The sequence below is a fragment of the Podarcis bocagei genome (genome assembly GCF_964188305.1).
Source record: "Podarcis bocagei genome assembly, chromosome: 3".
Classification (NCBI taxonomy): Eukaryota; Metazoa; Chordata; class Lepidosauria; order Squamata; family Lacertidae; genus Podarcis; species Podarcis bocagei.
In genome coordinates, this window is record NC_138127.1 from 77641905 (window position 1) to 77659646 (window position 17742).

Here is a 17742-nt window from a genome sequence, read left to right on the forward strand (position 1 = left end):
GATGTATGTGCTTTTGTTAACAATGCATGAGAAAACCACAAATTTTAAAGGTTTTAATGTGTTGTTTTCTTACCAAGGGCTGCCAAAAAAAGCCGCATGGGCCTCAGGTGGCTTGTGAGCCATGGGTTGGATCACCCTGTTCTAGATTAACACTGATGCTACCTGCAGAAATCATCTGGAAGTAGGTGTGAACTGTGAGGTTCCCATGTTTGTGGATGACACATGAGGCAGACTGAGTAGGTTACCCAGGGTGGCTAAGTCCTTGTTCTTGTTTCTGCAGCCCCTTCAGCTTCCTGCTCATTCTCTGCAGGATTTCTGCCAGCACCCTCCTCCTGCCTTCTATGTGTGTGGGGGGGGGGGAGAGGTGTTCCCAATTCAGTCTTTGTCTCTTGAGGCTAACATTGGTCTCTTTGCTAGAAGTAGGTCAGCGAAAGCTGCACATGCTCCCATGAAGCATCATTTTGTTCTGGACTCGGACCCTGCGCCATTCCCATTGCAATGGCACTTTGTTTGGCTCCCTGCAACTTGGTTGGTACAGCGCTGCTGGCCTGGGTTCCTGTGGCAACTGGTACTTCTGCTGTTGCTGCTAGCAAGTTCTTTGGCACTACTGCCACTTCCTTTTAGGGGAGCAGGCTCAGTCTGAGCTGGCGTTTCACTGGTTTGGTAGTACCCATACAACACTAAAATTTCAGTATGGTAATGATTAATAGATCCATTAAAATGTCAACTCAGTGTGCAGCATCTGTGAACAACGAAAATCCCATGTTTGGGCTTAAGAAAGGGGGAGTGGGGCTAACAAGTACCCTAAAAGATGTATATGGTATGGCTGTGTTGAAAATGCTGTGTACAATTCTGGTTGCCTCATCTCAAAAAGAATATCCTTGAGCAGGAAAAGGTACAGAAAGGACAAACAAAACCTTCATGAAGTTGGAACACCCTCCTTATGATGCAAGTCCATGTTTTGGGGGCTTTTTTTTGTTTGTCTTAGAAATAATACATAATAGAAGTTTACAGAAACATTAGATGGAGAGAATACGTAGAGAGAAAGGTTTTGTCCTTTCTCATTTTTTTAGAGCTGGATTGGAAGTAGAGTCAGGGCAGACAAAAGAAGTACTTCACAAAATATAAAATTTGTGATGTGTTTCAGTAAGATGTGGCATTTGTTTGAACCCTAACTTCCCCTTTGTGTACATGTGTTGGACTTGTTAGTACAGATAACATCTCCGTCATAAAGTAAATGAACCAGACTGAGCATGCCTGCTTCTGGATGAAATTTTCTGTCTCTATACTCTGAAGGGTTTGGACAAGGTTTAACCAATTATTCCGGATAATAGCAGTTGTCACTGAAATTTAGTCTATTGCAAAATTGAACTCTAATATTCCTTTTTGGAAAGTGTGTAATTTTTAGGGGAGCTAAAGAGAATAGCAACATTTCACAGGAGAGTATTATATCTGCTGATAATTTCTAACCCTTAGGCAGCATGATCCTGAGTTCTATGTAGTATAGGGAGCCTTAAGCCAATACAGGCTTTTCAAGTACTGTAGTCTTCCAGACCAAATTAAAATCTTCTTGCAGATGTGGGACAGGGTGGAGAGGAGGAGGGGTGTCATTGAGGGATGAGATGGTGGTTTACGCGAAATCCCTCTGCTTTGCAAAGGCTTCTTGCTGGAGCAAGAGACTGCAAGACGAGAGGAGTTAATTACAGTTCCTTGGTATCAGACCTTCAGTCTGCATAACTTGGGATAGTTTACAGGGGAAATCCCTGGGGTATACTACAAGTAGTCCAGGCTTTTCTTAATTTAGAATGAAGAATTGGGTGTGGCTGTTTCATCTCAGTGTCACTTTATTCCAAGACGTGGATTATTTATGCGAATTTGAATGTTGGACTAGATGACCCTCTGGGTCCCTTCCAACTCTACAATTCTTTGATTTTATGAAATTCATATGTGTGCTGCCCTTAAAAGCCAAATGAGCACAAAATGACTAACATTCCTACTACCTCCAGTGTGTTTCTTTTTAAACTATTGCTTATCCGAGAAGCAGTAGGAATTTGTTAGCAAATTTTTTTCCTCCAGATAGCTGCATCCATTAAAATAATTGAAGAAGGAACGGCAATGTGTTGATGTACAAGTACATGAGAGACCAAACCTTGTGAAGAGGCAGAAAGAGTTTGACAGCAAGCCAGGAAGCATTACTGTTTGTGGGAAATATGGAAAACAGTTGGAAGAAGGATTTTGGCTTCTTTCTCCTTTCAGACTAAAACCAAAATGTTTATATCAGCACATACCAAGCATTTTTAGCAGGCTGTTCATGGAGGAAAAATACACTTAAAAATATTAAATTTTCAGATTTAATAAATCAGTGACCAGACTTTTGCAGGGAAGGGATGAAATAGTGTAATTGTCACTTTGATTTTGTTTCTCTTTGCTGTTTAACTGCTGGTTAGAGAGCTTTTGAAGGTTGTGAAGTGTGTGTGTGTGTGTGTGTGTGTGTGTGTGTGTATCCTCAGTCTTGTTTCCAAGCTCCTTTTCCCATGTACTTTTCAATTATGTTAGGGGCCCGTCAGTAGTGTCTGTCAGTGCCCTATATATATTAGCCAACAGTCCTTTCCTAGATTGCCCTCTACTGTATTAGCAAAATGGCCTCAAACCTTGTGAGGCCCAGACCCAAGCATCTCAGGTCCACCCAGAGCTGTTCCTGGGCGACCGGTATATTATTCTTATAAAAATCTCTAAGCTTGAAATAATGAGGAGCAGATGGGAGACACTTCCCATGTTTGAAAGGTGTTGAGAATTGTCAGAGCTGCCCGAGGTCCCAGCTCACAAAGGACCAACGCCAGTTCGTTGTTATATACAAAAGTCTTTATTGAAGTTCATTTTCACTTTCACAGCCGCAGCGTGCAGCTCTACGTCTGAAACTCAAGACCGCTGAAGCTCCGTCTGAATCTCCTCCCCCCAGACACCAGTTTAAGACTCTAGCCTTGCTCCACCTCTTCCTTTGTTCTTTCCTCCTCTGGCTCCGCCTGTCAGCTGGGGTCTCGCCCTTCCTAGACTCTTCTGACGCTGAGTCCCCTGAGTCTTCCCCCTGCCTCCGGCGGGCTTTAGGACCTGGTTCCCAATCCGGGTTTTCTGCTGTCCCACGCGCCTGTACATTCGAACTTGGTGCGCGCGCCCAGCCGGCAACCTTCCTCCTGACCGTTACACTGCTCCTGTCACTGCTTCCCCCTTCGGGGAGGCTGGCTGGATCTGACCTCCCCTCCGTTCCCCCACTCTCCGATAGAGGCGTGGTCAGCCCTGACTCATCTTCTCTCCCTGCTGGAGAAGACGCTGACCCTGACGCATGGGACTCTTCCCCCCCACTACGCTCTGGTGGGGAAGCTGGTCCTGATTTCCAGCTGCTGCTTTGGGAGTCCCCGCTGGCCCCTTGTTTCTGGTGTGTCCCCCCTGGGACCCCCCTCTCCCTGACCAGCGGCGCCTCCTTCTGGGAATCTTCTGATTCGCTGGAGAAGCTCATGGAATCTCTCGGGTCACTGCCATACTCCCCTACGCTGCCCTCAGATTCTTCCCCTTCGCTCTCCATTTCCTCTCTCCCCTGTGCCTCTGTTCCTGAGCCCCTGACAAGAATAAAGCGATTTTTCGTAGTACTGCCATGTTCTCATTCCAAAAAGGTGTGGCCCTTGGTTCAGCAATACCTTCTACAGTGTGGTCCGATGTTTACAAGATTTTAAAATCATGAAACAAAGTTGGCGGAATTGGAATGCTTCATAATACAAGTCAGTATTGGGCAATCCCCACCCCCTCATCTGATTTTGTGTCTAGAATTTAAAGTGGACTCTTACCCTTTAAAGTATAATTATTTAAAATATTCTGCCAGCACTTGAGAGTAGATTGATAGAAGGGAGATGCGGAGGATCCTAGCCAATATGATTGATCCATCAGCAGATTTCTTTAGCTTTCCAAGAATTTTGGCCATAAATGAGAATCAATTTGCATTGGGAGAAGTGAGCATAAGAATATGTTCCCACAGCACCTGCAATTAAAATAATTCTGCCCATTGGATCCCACTAGATTTTATGTACTTGAAATTTATATTCTCTACTTTCCTGAAAAACTCCAATTTGTAACCATCTTAGCAGGCACATTTAATTAAATCCTGCACAAGAAAAAAACAAGAATTTTTGTCCAATAATTACTACTCTTGTTTCTGGAAAGTTATGGGTCTTTAGCCAACAATCCAGCTCCCTTATCTCATACTGTATTGTGTTCCTTGTTTCTAAGTACGTGATCTTAGCAATTATCATGGTAAATGTACATAGAGGCAAACAGAAGTTTATTAATTTCCCACTTGTCCTCCTTTGTCTATAAGCAGATTGTGTGTAATGTAAAAGGCATGTGGGTTGCATAACCAGACATTTTGGATTGTGGTTCTAATGCTTTATTTAGTTGCATATCAGTATGCTTTTTAATTGTTGTAGCAACCAATTGGTATGTACTTTTGTTCTGAAAATGCAGAAAAACTTGATTAAGTCTAAATATTTAATTATTATTTTTGGTGATTTAAATCAGTCCATTCTGACATATTAGGACATTCTCACTTTAAACCACTTTTAGAACAAGAAGAGTTTTATCCTTGCACTATAAATTTGGATTTAAGTCAGACTATTTTGAATTGCTTTACCATTGTCATTCTCATTTCTGCTTGTTTTCTTTCTTTGTTTACCCATGTTGCCATTTGCCTGTTGCCTTTTAGGTTCCCATAAAGCCACAGCACTGCTGAAATAAAAAACTGTTAAAATTACAATAAAAATGTCTTCACGAAGAAAGGAGAAAACATTCCAGTGCTTTTATTTTTCCACAGAAATCTTTCCTTTTCATAAATTCATTACTAATAATGAATTAATGCAAATAATTATTAGGCAAGCTTGATAGTTTCACAGTTTTTAGCTTTGTTCACTAAATGCATAAGTAAAGGTAAAGGTAAAGGGACCCCTGACCATTAGGTCCAGTCGTGACCGACTCTGGGGCTGTGGTGCTCATCTTGCTTTATTGGCCGAGGGAGCCAGCGTACAGCTTCCGGGTCATGTGGCCAGCATGACTAAGCCGCTTCTGGAGAACCAGAGCAGCGCACTGAAACACTGTTTACCTTCTCGCCGGAGCGGTACCTATTTATCTACTTGCACTTTGACGTGCTTTCAAACTGCTAGGTTGGCAGGAGCAGGGACCGAGCAATGGGAGCTCACCCTTTCGCCGGGATTCGAACTGCCAACCTTCTGATGGGCAAGTCCTAGGCTCTGTGGTTTAACCCAGAGCGCCACCCGTGCCCCTTGCATAAGTAAAAGAAACATGCAAAATTGGCTGTTCTCTAAGCAATAAGACAATTTTCTGATGCAAACTGAAAATGTTCCAATTTAAATTTTCTGGAAACCTCACATCACTAGTGAAACCTGAAAAGAATTGCACCCTGTCTGATTGATCACTTGCTTCCCTCTTTTTTGTCATTGGCCCCCTAGAACACAAAATAAAACTACTGTAGATCATTTTCAGAAATACCCTTTTCTTTGTTTTACTTGGGGAAGCTTTGCCTGCTTGCTTGTGATTGGCGTGTTGAAGTATCTTACAGTTCATATGTAACTTATTAAAACTAACTTTAGTATCTGTTTCAAGTATAAGAGCTAGTTATAAGATGCTGTTTATTTTCATTTTAAAACAACCTCCTGTTTTTCTTGCTTGCTTTATCTTGAATCTCATGTATAAAGAACTTTAATTTGAACCTTGGATTTCACCAAGGATTTTGCTAAGTTAGAATCTGCCTTGTCTGCTTGCCAGACGTTGCTCCATACTTTTGAGAGAAAATAAGAGGAAGGTATGGATTGGACCATTGCCTGGCCGGACCAGAAAGCTTGCAAATTTCCACAGTCCTCTTGTGCCTCCCAGTTTGGGAGTAAAATAAGAGGTAGGTTAGCCAGTTAATGAATTTACAAAGGAAGGAGGAGGTGGAAATAAGTTCACCGTTGTTAATTTTTTTAAACAGGATTTAAAACCAGTTTCACATTCTGAGTTCAAATGCTGGATTAAGAGTGATCTCTGGTTAGTTGGCAGGATCACGTAGTGTACTTATGTTTAGGAGGAGAGAGGTTAGGGGAAGAGCGCACAGTACCATAGCCAGCTCCTGCTTCCTAAGTCAAATTCATTGTTACCGGTAATTCTGAACCAAATTTCATGCAGCCTGAGAGTGTCAGTTTAGTATTGCTTCCAGAATGGCTTAAGTTAAGAAAGCTTTCAGGACCTGTTGTCAGTTTAGCTAGTCCAGCAGGTCTTTCACAATGTAACATACATTTTATCACATACATTGATACAAAATATGTGTTTAAATGTGATTGTTTTTAGCAGATTACTCCAGAATTTGTGACAAAGTGGTATGAAAATTAACTGATGTGTCCATCTCTATGTTTTGTAAATGTACACAAAACAGTAAACGGGGAAAATTCATGTACAACCAACATTACTTTTAACTGTGCCATAACATAAACTATGAAAAGAAAATAATCTTCTTCTGAGGATTACTTTCACCTTAACTGTGCCCTAATAAAATGCTATGATGACTTCTAGAGAAGTTTTTAGATTTTTAGATAAGAACACTTTAGTTCTGATCAGTAAAACACTTAAGAAAAAGAAGTCTTATAAAATCTGTACCAGCTATACTATATGAGAAGTACATCTAACTATTACTAGTGGTAGGCACAAACATTTTCAAAACAAAGTTTAAATTAAACATTTTCTTCTGTCCCTTCATTTTCATATATTCCTGGGTTCTATTTTATTTTTACAAGTGTAGGATTGTGGAAGAGGTCAGACTTGATTATTATACCATAGCAATTCTGGGAACTAATAACTATTCCATCCAAGTTTTCATGTTTCCTGCTTTATACTTTTATAAGAATTCAGCATGGTGTATTAGCTTGAGACTTTGCTTGGGCTCATGAAAGAGACTTTCATCAAGCTGTCATCTGCTGCAGCATTTGTCCCACAGATTCATTGGCTCACACCAAGAATGGATAGATAGACAAGAGGGCAAGATTCAACCTTATTTTATTTTTGTCGATAGCCCAAAGGGGAAAATCAGATACAAATCTTTGTCACGGAGTACCAATGCGTGAACAGGTAGAAACAAAAATAATTGTTAATATTTTTTGAATTGATTGGGAGTTTCCTTTCCGAGTGATGGCAGTATGGAATGTGACTATTTAAAATGCATTCATCAGTGAGTATTTTCATTTTGGGTGTGGCGTACTCCTACTGCTATGTGACAAGCTGTGATTAGACTTTTGAGTTCTCGTTTTATGTTTTCTACAAGTTTAATAGAATTCAATTTATTTATTTATTTAACAGCTTTTCTGAATAACTTAAAATTTAAAAAACTTTAAGCAGCATCAAACCTTAAAAGGTATAATAAAAACAGATATAGCATAAAAGTAAGTGTTATAGAATCAGGAATTTGGTGTTCACAGGGTCCTGTCTTGTGGGTTAGGGGAACTTATTTAGAACCAGCCTTGCATTCATGGCCTGGGAACTGCTTCAGTGTGGTGGTTTCTCACACCATGAAGGTCACATCAGAAACCTCTGGCTATACAGTGGTGCCCCGCAAGACGAATGCCTCGCAAGACGGAAAACCCGCTAGACGAAAGATTTAGATTAGATATTTATTACGGCCATAGGCCCATACAGATAAAAACAAGACATAAATAACAGCTTGTGCACATGAGAAAAAACAGCCGCTAAAACATCACTATAACAATAAAATACTGTAAGATGGAATGACATACTGCGCCTTAATTAGCTTGTAGTGCTCCTTGGCAGCGCTTTTGGGTAAGGACAGCGACCAGAAACCTAGCCACTTTCAGGGTCGTATGGATATCCTTATCCTGCAGGATTTGGGCAAGGTGGAATTTTGGTGGGGTACCCTCTAGCTTCTGTATGATTGATCCCAACAAATTTGCCCGTGGCACATTGAACAAGGGGCAAGTGAACATAATGTGCTGAAGCGACTCCGGCGTCTCCCTATCACATTCGCACATGGCGGAGGCTTGTCCCTTTGAGAATCTATGTCTCAGGACATTGGAGGGAAAAACGTTAAACCTCGCTTTGGTGAAGGCCAGGGTTTTCCATTTTGGAGGTGCTTCGCAAAACGAATTTCCTATGGGCTTGCTTCGCAAGACGACAATGTCTTGCGAGTTCCTGCTGGTTTTTTTCCTCCCCCCCCCCTTTTTCTAAGCCGCTAAGCCGCTTATCAGCTGATCCGATCAGCAGATAAGCCGCTAAAAGCCGCTAATAGCGCTAATCCGTCAATGGGCTTGCTTCGCAAGACGAAAAAACCACTAGACGAAGAGAATCACAGAACGGATTCTTTTCGTCTTGCGAGGCACCACTGTATATGGGAGGGGTCCATGCTGTGACTTGTTCTAGAAACTGGAGCAGTGTTGGCATAGGAACAAGCCACAGCATGGACTCCTCTCACAGGCCCCTGGGCTTCTGCTGTCACCCCAATGGCACAAGAAGGAGCCATGATGCAGTGGTTACCCAGGTAACGTACTGAAGGTCTTTCTTTTTTATTATGCAGATTGAGATGATAACTGAGACAATAGAATTACATATCCTGTTTCATTATGCAGGTGGGAAGAGGTCACTTCTTAATGTAGTAAATTATCTCAGTGATGCTTCTGTGTCTATGAAATACACTCCCCAGGCAGGCAAAAATCTGCTGCTTTTAAAATTTCCTGTTATCATTCGTCTGTTTCTGTAGTTTTTAAATAGGTTTTTACTTTTCTTGCGTTTTAAATCTGTTGCTGCTATTTTTCGTAATTGTTGGATCCTGTATCACAATTGCTGTTGTTTTAATCCCTCTTCCACTTTGTATGATGCCTCGAGAGTGATAGCTGTTGGGTATCTAATAAATGTAATTAATAAATAAAAATTAGAGATAGGGTTTAATGTCTTTCAGCCTACCTCAGATATGCTAATCTTCTTACATATAGGGAACTTTGTATGCAATGGAGCATTAAAAAATCTGTCCATCTTGCATTTCAAGTCTGAAGGGGCACATTTTAGCATCAGAGTTTATCATATTTGGCATAATGTCTCTTTTAGGGCTTTGTACTGCATGATCTGCTCCCTCTGAGCTGTTGCTTTCTTATTTTCTTTATAGAATCTGCTGGCCTAAAACAGTAAAATCGTAATATACTCAGTCTGTGGTTATGTCATTAAGTACAGTGGTACCTTGGGTTACATACGCTTCAGGTTACACACTCCGCTAACCCAGAGATAGTGCTTCAGGTTAACAACTTTGCTTCAGGATGAGAACAGAAATCGTGCAGCGGCAGTGCAGCGGCAGCAGGAGGCCCCATTAGCTAAAGTGGTGCTTCAGGTTAAGAACAGTTTCAGGTTAAGAACGGACCTCCGGAATGAATTAAGTACTTAACCCAAGGTACCACTGTACTTGGTACTGCAGCATATGTGAAATCTAAACATCTGTTGGTACAAATTTCTTCAGTAAAATTTGAAGTTATGCAACCATTATTTGCAGTAAGATTGTATGAAAATGAACTGCACTGGAAATGTATTGGTGTATTATGAACATACTGTAGAGATATATATTAAAAACTAATTTTATCTTTTCAGGTTGCAGTAGTAAAATTGAAAAACGCAGATAAGGTATTTGCCATGAAAATATTAAATAAATGGGAGATGCTGAAAAGAGCTGAGGTAAGACTCTCAAGAAATGTATACTCAAGCTTCTGTTAAGATTATTAGTTTTGGCTTCCATTATTGAAATAAAATATTATGAAATAAATGCAGAACTAGATTATTTATAAACACAGAACATTTTGGGAAATAATGCCCAATCTAAAACATTTCCATTTCCAAAACTCCTTCTGCTTTGTATGCTTAATATTACCCTGCTTGCAAAAATGATTTAAGATCTTTCCTTCAAGTTTTGATGTCTAACTTTTAAAATACAGATTTTGGTCTGCTAAGATGTTTTGATATGGATTCTGCAACCAGAGAAACCCAAAAATGTGTTTACAGAGTACCTTAAAAGCTACTAGGCATATATACAATTTGCACACAGTTCTGTGTTTAGAAATAATCTAGTTCTGTTTGCAGAACCAGACTTCCAGGCATAGGTCCCTTGCTGGGAACAATATGCCATAATCTGTATGTGCCCAAGAGTTTCTGTGACTGGATCTCAGCATTAAGCATATAGGTCTGTACACTTTGGTCATATTACTAGATTGAGATACGTCTACAGTGCCCAAGAGTGTGCCCCCTGTGTACCAGTAGTATTTTGTGGTCTATTTGGATTTTGTTCCTTAAGTGACAGATATTAGTAATGGTTGATGGAAACTCCTTATACTTTATTAATAGCATTTATTACTTGTGTGTTATAAGTAAAAAAGGAATTTAAAACCTGAGTGTCACACTTATAATTCCAGTATCTCCCTTGTTCCATAACCAAATGATATCAACATATGTGCATATACAGTTGCCTTAGACTGCATCAGACTAGTCCAATATTGTCTTTTCTGGCTAGTAACAGCTTTCTCAGGCAGAACTTTCCCCCCGCCCAGCTTATTCTTTAACTGGAAATGCCAGGAAGTGAACCTCATATGTGAAAGCTTGTGTTCTACCATTATAATATCTAGGCAGATAGCAGAAGGAGAGAGGGAAACTATAGTTAGTTTCTCTCAAGATGCAATGGATGTCAAGAATTCCAACCAGCAGAACTTGTGGGAAGAGAAGCTTGCATAGAGAAAATAGTTCATAGGCTATAAATAGCCTTAGTTTAAGGGGAAGTTGTTTTCAAACCAACTCTGTTATGATACATTCTCTTAGAAAGCTATCTCTATTTAGCTTTATTTTTTACATACCACAATTGTTAATTTTTTGAAATCTAAAATGCCTCCGAGTTTAAATAATGATGAGAACCTAGTGGCCTCATTGCCACATCATGGTGAACTATATTTAACTGTGGATGCAGATACTATTCCTGCTTGGATCCTCCCCTTGCTCAGTGTTGGGGAATGTTTCTCAGCCTGAGAGTTCAGGGGCAATATTCTTGGGGCTGCATGCCAGCAATGGCCAAGTACAAACCATGGCTTCACCCAGCAGTTTGTTTGCACTGAAATAACCACAATCTGCAGTTTGGACATAGTGCTAAACTAGGGGTTGCCATTTGTTTCTCCCACACACTTGGTGATGAGTTAATTAGGAGCCATTTGTAGGTTCACAGTAGACCATTAACTAGTTTGCTGTGACCTGCCAATGCAGCTAGTAACTCAAAAAGCACTGCTAATATTTTTTAGATGCAAGTAATAATATGCATGATATTTTTATAATAAAATGTCATGATTAAAATGCCTAGTTGCGGGGGGCCTGGTTACAAACACACATGAAGAAAACACACACTCTATAGCTACACACACATACACAAAGTTTTAACATGTGGAATGGCATCCCTTCCAGGCCATGGTAGATTCTATAACTAATGAAAATTGGCAGTTCAGATATTTACACTCCATCCAAATATAAACAGTGGGATGCAAAAATGCTGCTCAATTCCCTCATGTATACTGTAGTTCATTCCACAACTCTGAATGGTAGTTAGTATTATTTTAGAAAAAAAATACTGCTTTTGCTTCTAGTTAAAAATAGAAGCCTGAAACAACTGGATGGAGCAAGTTTAGCCTTTTGGGTATTGCATGCCAAAGGTCAGGATCCGAAGAGCTAGTTGTAGTGCAATCCAACGACTGTTTACTTGGCAGTAAGTCACATTCTGTTCGTCTGTGCCTTATGCCTATGAAGAGTCTTTAGGATTGCATCCCTCGGCTGAGTAAACATTGTACTACAGTATTGGGCTTTCAAAAATTATTTGTTTTTTTCTCTGTTTAATTGTTAACTTGCTTTTTAAAAAACACAAACAACTTTGAACAGCTGCCACCCATATAGTATCACAATTTCCCCAGTTTCAAAGGCAGCTTGCCATGGTAGAGGGCTGTGGGTTGATGGGTTGATGTTTGAGAAAGGCAACTTTACTTCCACAAGTTGGATATATTTCTGGGGAGTTAAAGCTGTTATATTTCATGAAGCATAGGTCTATCATTGGCTGTTGATGGAATCTCCATATTTGTGCAACTAAATACTAGTTGCTGAGAGAAGGTGTGCTATGGGAGAGCAATTGCCTTCTCACAGCTTGGTTGTGGGCTTCCTTGAAAGAATCTGGTTGGCTGCTGTGGAAAGTAGGTTACTGGACTAGTTAGACTTTTCTTTTGACTCAGCATGGATCTTAATGTTGTACAAAGTGTATAAAAAACTTGAGCATTCTCATTATACTGCTGGTTTCATATTAGTACATGTCTGTATACAGTAACTTTAATATTTGACGTTTAAGCATACTAGGCAGAAAATCTATACCATACATGGAGCCTTGAGAGAAATTCCATTGGATGGAATTTTGGGTCTTGTGCTGATTTCATAGACACTGTGCACAAATAAACCTCTTGATTGATAAGGAGGTATGGGAGGCACAGTTTACAATCTTATGCTCCTCTCTTCATGGAGTTCAAAACCCCATCTCCTACCAGCCTTAAGTGTAGGTAAGCTAATATTATGATGGCAGCAGTAGTAATCATTCAGGGATCCCACCTTATCATAATTGAAAGCCACCTTAACTGTCAGCAGGTGAGAAGTAAAAAAAAGTTGTGATATTACTCATAGCCAACCCCAAATTGCTTTCCTATGGTTAGCACAACTTTGCTGTGGTTAAGTGATGCTTTAGTTCAGGGTTGGGGAAAGTGTGTTTCTCCAGGTGTTGGTGGACTACAACCCCCATCATCCCTGACCTTTTGCAACACTGGCTGGGGCTCATGGGAGTACAACAACATCTGGAGGGCCATGGCTCCCTCCCCCATTTTAGCTGGAGAAAAATTGAATCTGCATTGGTACTAAAGATTAATACAACCTCTTAGTAATCAGATCATTACTCTTGGCTGCAGGAGAGATGACTTCATTGTAATCCTACAGTGTTTCTAAGCATCTATCTAAATATATTTGTTTCATTATTCGAAATAGTACCTAAAATATTATTTTTCTACCCTCCAGACAGCTTGTTTTCGAGAAGAGAGGGATGTGTTAGTGAATGGAGATAACCAATGGATTACAACATTGCACTATGCCTTTCAGGACGAAAACTATTTAGTGAGTATTACTTTAATGTACTCTTTAAAATTCCTTCATTTTTTAACTTTATTTGTTTTACAGATTTATAAGCTGCTTCAAAGCCAGAAGCTACCAGAGTGGTGTACAATAAGAGAAAATGTAACTCAAAACAAAATATATATGCTCTGAAAACAATAAAACTGTTCCTAAGGACTCTAAAAGCAATAAAACCATTTCTAGAATGAACTTAATATTTCATAAATTGACTAGGTCCTACTTCTGGATAAGACTTCTTAAACAGAAGCTTCTTAAGTAGCTGCCTAAGGATCAAGCCGCTAGGTGGCTTGTCTAATTTCAACTGGTAACTGATTCCAGAGGACTCAAGCTGCAACACTAAAGGTGGATACACACCATATGTTTAAAGTATGTGGCTGGTGTGTTCTACTATCTTCCCTTGCAATTGGGAATAGAACAAAATGCTGCAGTTCCATAAGAGACACTGCTGCCATAGCAATACATTTTCAAGGTTGCCCCAGCATTACAGAACTTAAAATACCCTCTTTCTACTATAGAATAGAATGCAGTAGTTCTGCAATAGGAAAAGCACAATTACTGTCACAGCACTGGTATTTCCTGCCCTAGTTCTGTTGTGCTTTTCACATATTTGCCTTTCTAAATTTGTTATAAGTGCCTTCTGTCTTCTTTTTTCCTAGTACCTGGTAATGGATTATTATGTGGGTGGTGATCTGCTTACCTTGCTTAGTAAGTTTGAGGACCGGTTACCTGAAGAAATGGCTCGCTTTTATTTGGCTGAAATGGTAGTAGCAATTGATTCTGTACATCAGCTGCATTATGTCCACCGGTAAGTATAATCAATGGAATATATGAATCTTCACTATTTGATCTAAAGCAATGCTCACTTTTCAGCTCCAGAAGAAAATGAGGGAAATACTTAGTTGTTCTTTAAAGAATTACAGCACTGAAAATTAGCCAGATGATTTTGTTGCTTTTTGTTATTTAGTTGACTTTTTGATAAAACTGGAGGAAACGCTTTGGTGGTATTCAAACTTTTTTCATCTGTATGAGTTTCACTAAATCAGTCCTTTGGAGGCTTGGCTGAAACAGCATTTAATATTATCCAGTAATATATGGAATAACAATACTTGCATATAATTTGTGTGCTGTATAAAATTTGCTATGAAAAGTATGGTTTGTTTTTAGGATAGATGGTTTGCAGAATCAGGACTTGCATTTGGAATGAGACTTGGAAGTTTGATTCTTGTATACATCATCAAAGAGATCAAATACTGGTTGGTTTGTGTCCAGAAAATTAATGGATAAACTTATTTGTGCAGATAATTTAGAAGCTGGTTTTCTCTCTTTTAATGCAGAGATTATCCATATAAGGGTTGTAATGCTACAGGCAGGCAGATATATTTCCATAATTTATCAGTATTTGCTTAGGTCTGATATCTTTGAAACCAATTTCTATAAAAGAATAAGGACACGATCAATTCCTCCACAAGATCCATGCAGATAGCAGTGTGAAATCTCTGTTTGAACTCATTCACACCAGATAAGTTATGTGTACCATACTTTGTCTCTTCCATGTGAACTTTGCACAAACTGCTGCTTTGGCAGGGCATCTAGCATCCCAGGTCTAAGATATAAAGATATAAATTCTATCTCTCTCGCCCTGACCTAGCCACTGTGATCCATGCGACGGTCACCTCCAGACTGGATTATTGTAACTCGCTCTACGTGGGGCTGCCCTTGAGACTGACCCAGAAACTCCAGCGGGTGCAGAATGCCGCGGCGAGACTCCTTACGGGGTCTTCGCTGCGAGATCACATTCATCCAGTACTATACCAGCTGCACTGGCTCCCGGTGGAGTACAGGATCAGGTTTAAGGTGCTGGTTTTAACCTTTAAAGCCCTATACGGCCTAGGACCCTCGTACCTACGGGACCGCCTCTCCTGGTATGCCCCACAGAGAAACCTACGGTCTGCAAATAAGAACACCCTCAAGGTCCCAGGCCTCAGAGAGGTTAGGCTGGCCTCAACTAGAGCCAGGGCCTTCTCGGCTGCAGCTCCAACCTGGTGGAATGCTCTGTCACAAGAGACTAGGGCCCTGCGGGACCTGACATCTTTCCGCAGGGCCTGCAAGACAGAGTTGTTCCGCCAGGCCTTTGGTCAGGGCGCAGCCTGACCCCCTCCTCTGGCAACCTGCACAGAATTTTGTTTAATCGGTTGCCATCAACTTGATTTTAACTAATTTTTATAATGAAATATTTTTAGAATGTGTTATTATTTGATTGTTTATTTGATTGTTGTTAGCCGCCCTGAGCCCGGCTTAGCTGGGGAGGGCGGGATACAAATAAAATTTATTATTATTATTATTATTATTACAATACTTTCCAGGGAGTAAGTCCCTCTGAATTTAGCTGGACTTAATTTTGAGTAGACAGCATAGTTTTGTGCTGTATATTATTTGTTTGTTTGTTTGTTTGTTTGCTTGCTTGCTTGCTTGCTTGCTTGCTTGCTTGCTTGCTTGCTTGCTTACTTATCGCCCTATACCCAGAGGTCTCTGGGTGGTTCACAGAACAATATGCAGCTGATAGAGTCATAGAAGATAGCGAGCTTGTGGGTGTCACTGAATTAGATTGTGGGTGTGCTTTTAACAAATGGATTCTATTTGTGACTTGGCTATGAAGTTCTGAACATTCCGGTTTTGAGGTTTCAGTGTTCCAATAATATTCTAGTGTATTTATGATCTTAGTTTGGGCCTATTCACCATGTGTTGACTGTGCTGCTGTGTAACTTGTAAATAATTTTCAATTCTTGCTTATATAACTACTGAAATAGAAGATTAAAACCAGCACAGAAAGAACTAAGATTTGACTTGACATACTGCTGAAACTAAATTTGTTGAAATTATAATGAAGTATTTTTGAAGAAGTGGGACTCGGGTGGCGCTGTGGGTAAAACCTCAGTGCCTAGGACTTGCCGATCGCATGGTCGGCAGTTCGAATCCCCGCAGTGGGGTGTGCTCCCGTCGTTTGGTCCCAGCGCCTGCCAACCTAGCAGTTCGAAAGCACCTTCGGGTGCAAGTAGATAAATAGGGACCGCTTACCAGCAGGAAGGTAAACGGCATTCCGTGTGCTGCGCTGGCTCGCCAGATGCAGCTTGTCACGCTGGCCACGTGACCCGGAAGTGTCTGTGGACAGCGCTGGCTCCTGGCCTCTTAAGTGAGATGAGCACGCAACCCTAGAGTCTGGCAAGACTGGCCCGTACGGGCAGGGGTACCTTTACCTTTTTATTTTTGAAGAAGGTGGTTGTGGTTACTAGATTTACTATGTTGCTTGTAGTCTGCAAGGAAAATATTTGCGTTAGAACAGTTAGAGGATTGAAAAGCTAAGCGTGCACAATTTTGAGGCTGTTATCTTGTTCTACTCCGTACTTCATTGCTACTGAATGTCACTGTCTGAATATAATAAACAGTGACTTTATGACTGTAGTGGTATGTGCTTCTCACCTATTTTATGCTTGCTTTATGACTTTTATTGAGACTCTCCTAGACTGTGTTGTCCTAAAATTGCATCATTGCTTTCTTGCCTGTAACTTCCATCTTGCTATCCCATTTCGTTGAGGGTTTTCCTGCTAAATAGAGAGTTGTGTTCTGCATACCTTCCAAACATAGCTTGAGTTAACTGCAATTAAAGGCCTTCATGTTCTGTGCCTTCCTTATGTCATTCAGGTTACATACACGGGACATTGTAGCATCCTCAATGTTGTGTGAATTCCAAACATATTTCTAGTTGGCAAACTGACTCTGTTTCTTTCCTATGATACGTCAGTTATATTATCTATGTGTGTTCATATATTTTCTTACAAAACTGTCTCAAAAAGAAAAGTACTGTAATGGAATATTGATTTCTTGAGACCCAACACTTCAACAGGAACTATAGTAGTAGATTGGTTGCCTAAGGAAGCTGGATGATTACTTAACTGTGAAATTTCCTTGAATGTTTATTGAAGATTGCCATATTTATTATATTGCATATTATGTTATTATTTGAGAAACTATATTTTGATTCATGGTGTGAACCAAAGTTATTTTGTTTTTGTTTTTGTTTGGAGGGGCAATACTAACCATTAGTGGTTGGTTGTGTGGTTCAATTCAAGGTAGGTTTACAACCTAAATAACTTGGGAGAATAGTAGAGATAGGTTAGGCTGAAGGAGCATTGAAATCAAAGTTGGTTATATGGGAAGAGCAACAGCAGATATTTCAGAGCAGATGAAACTCTAGTGATCCTGAGACTTAATAGAAATACATAAGATGGCAGGAGGAAAAGTCAAAAGCTTCCAGGGCAGTAAGATTAAGAATGAAAAAAGGGAGGTAGCACATGGGACTCTGAATAGCTCTGTTGGTAGAGCATGGGACTCTTAATCTCAGGGTCATGGGTTTGAGCCCCACATTGGACAAAAAGATTCCTACATTGCAGGGGTTGGACTAGATGACTCATGTGG

The 17742-nt window shown here is 40.3% G+C and overlaps 1 protein-coding gene across 4 annotated transcripts in view; it reads left to right on the top strand.

Moving 5' to 3' along the window:
* The window catches only part of CDC42BPA (CDC42 binding protein kinase alpha), a 159370-nt gene that overhangs the window by 46155 nt on the left and 95473 nt on the right, over positions 1-17742 (top strand). For all 4 annotated transcript variants that reach the window (XM_081186348.1, XM_081186345.1, XM_081186346.1 and 1 more), the window contains exons 3-5: positions 9676-9759; positions 13156-13251; positions 13926-14074. In XM_081186348.1, coding sequence (XP_081042474.1) covers positions 9676-9759; positions 13156-13251; positions 13926-14074 — 329 coding nt within the window. The remainder of the gene's footprint in view (positions 1-9675; positions 9760-13155; positions 13252-13925; positions 14075-17742) is intronic.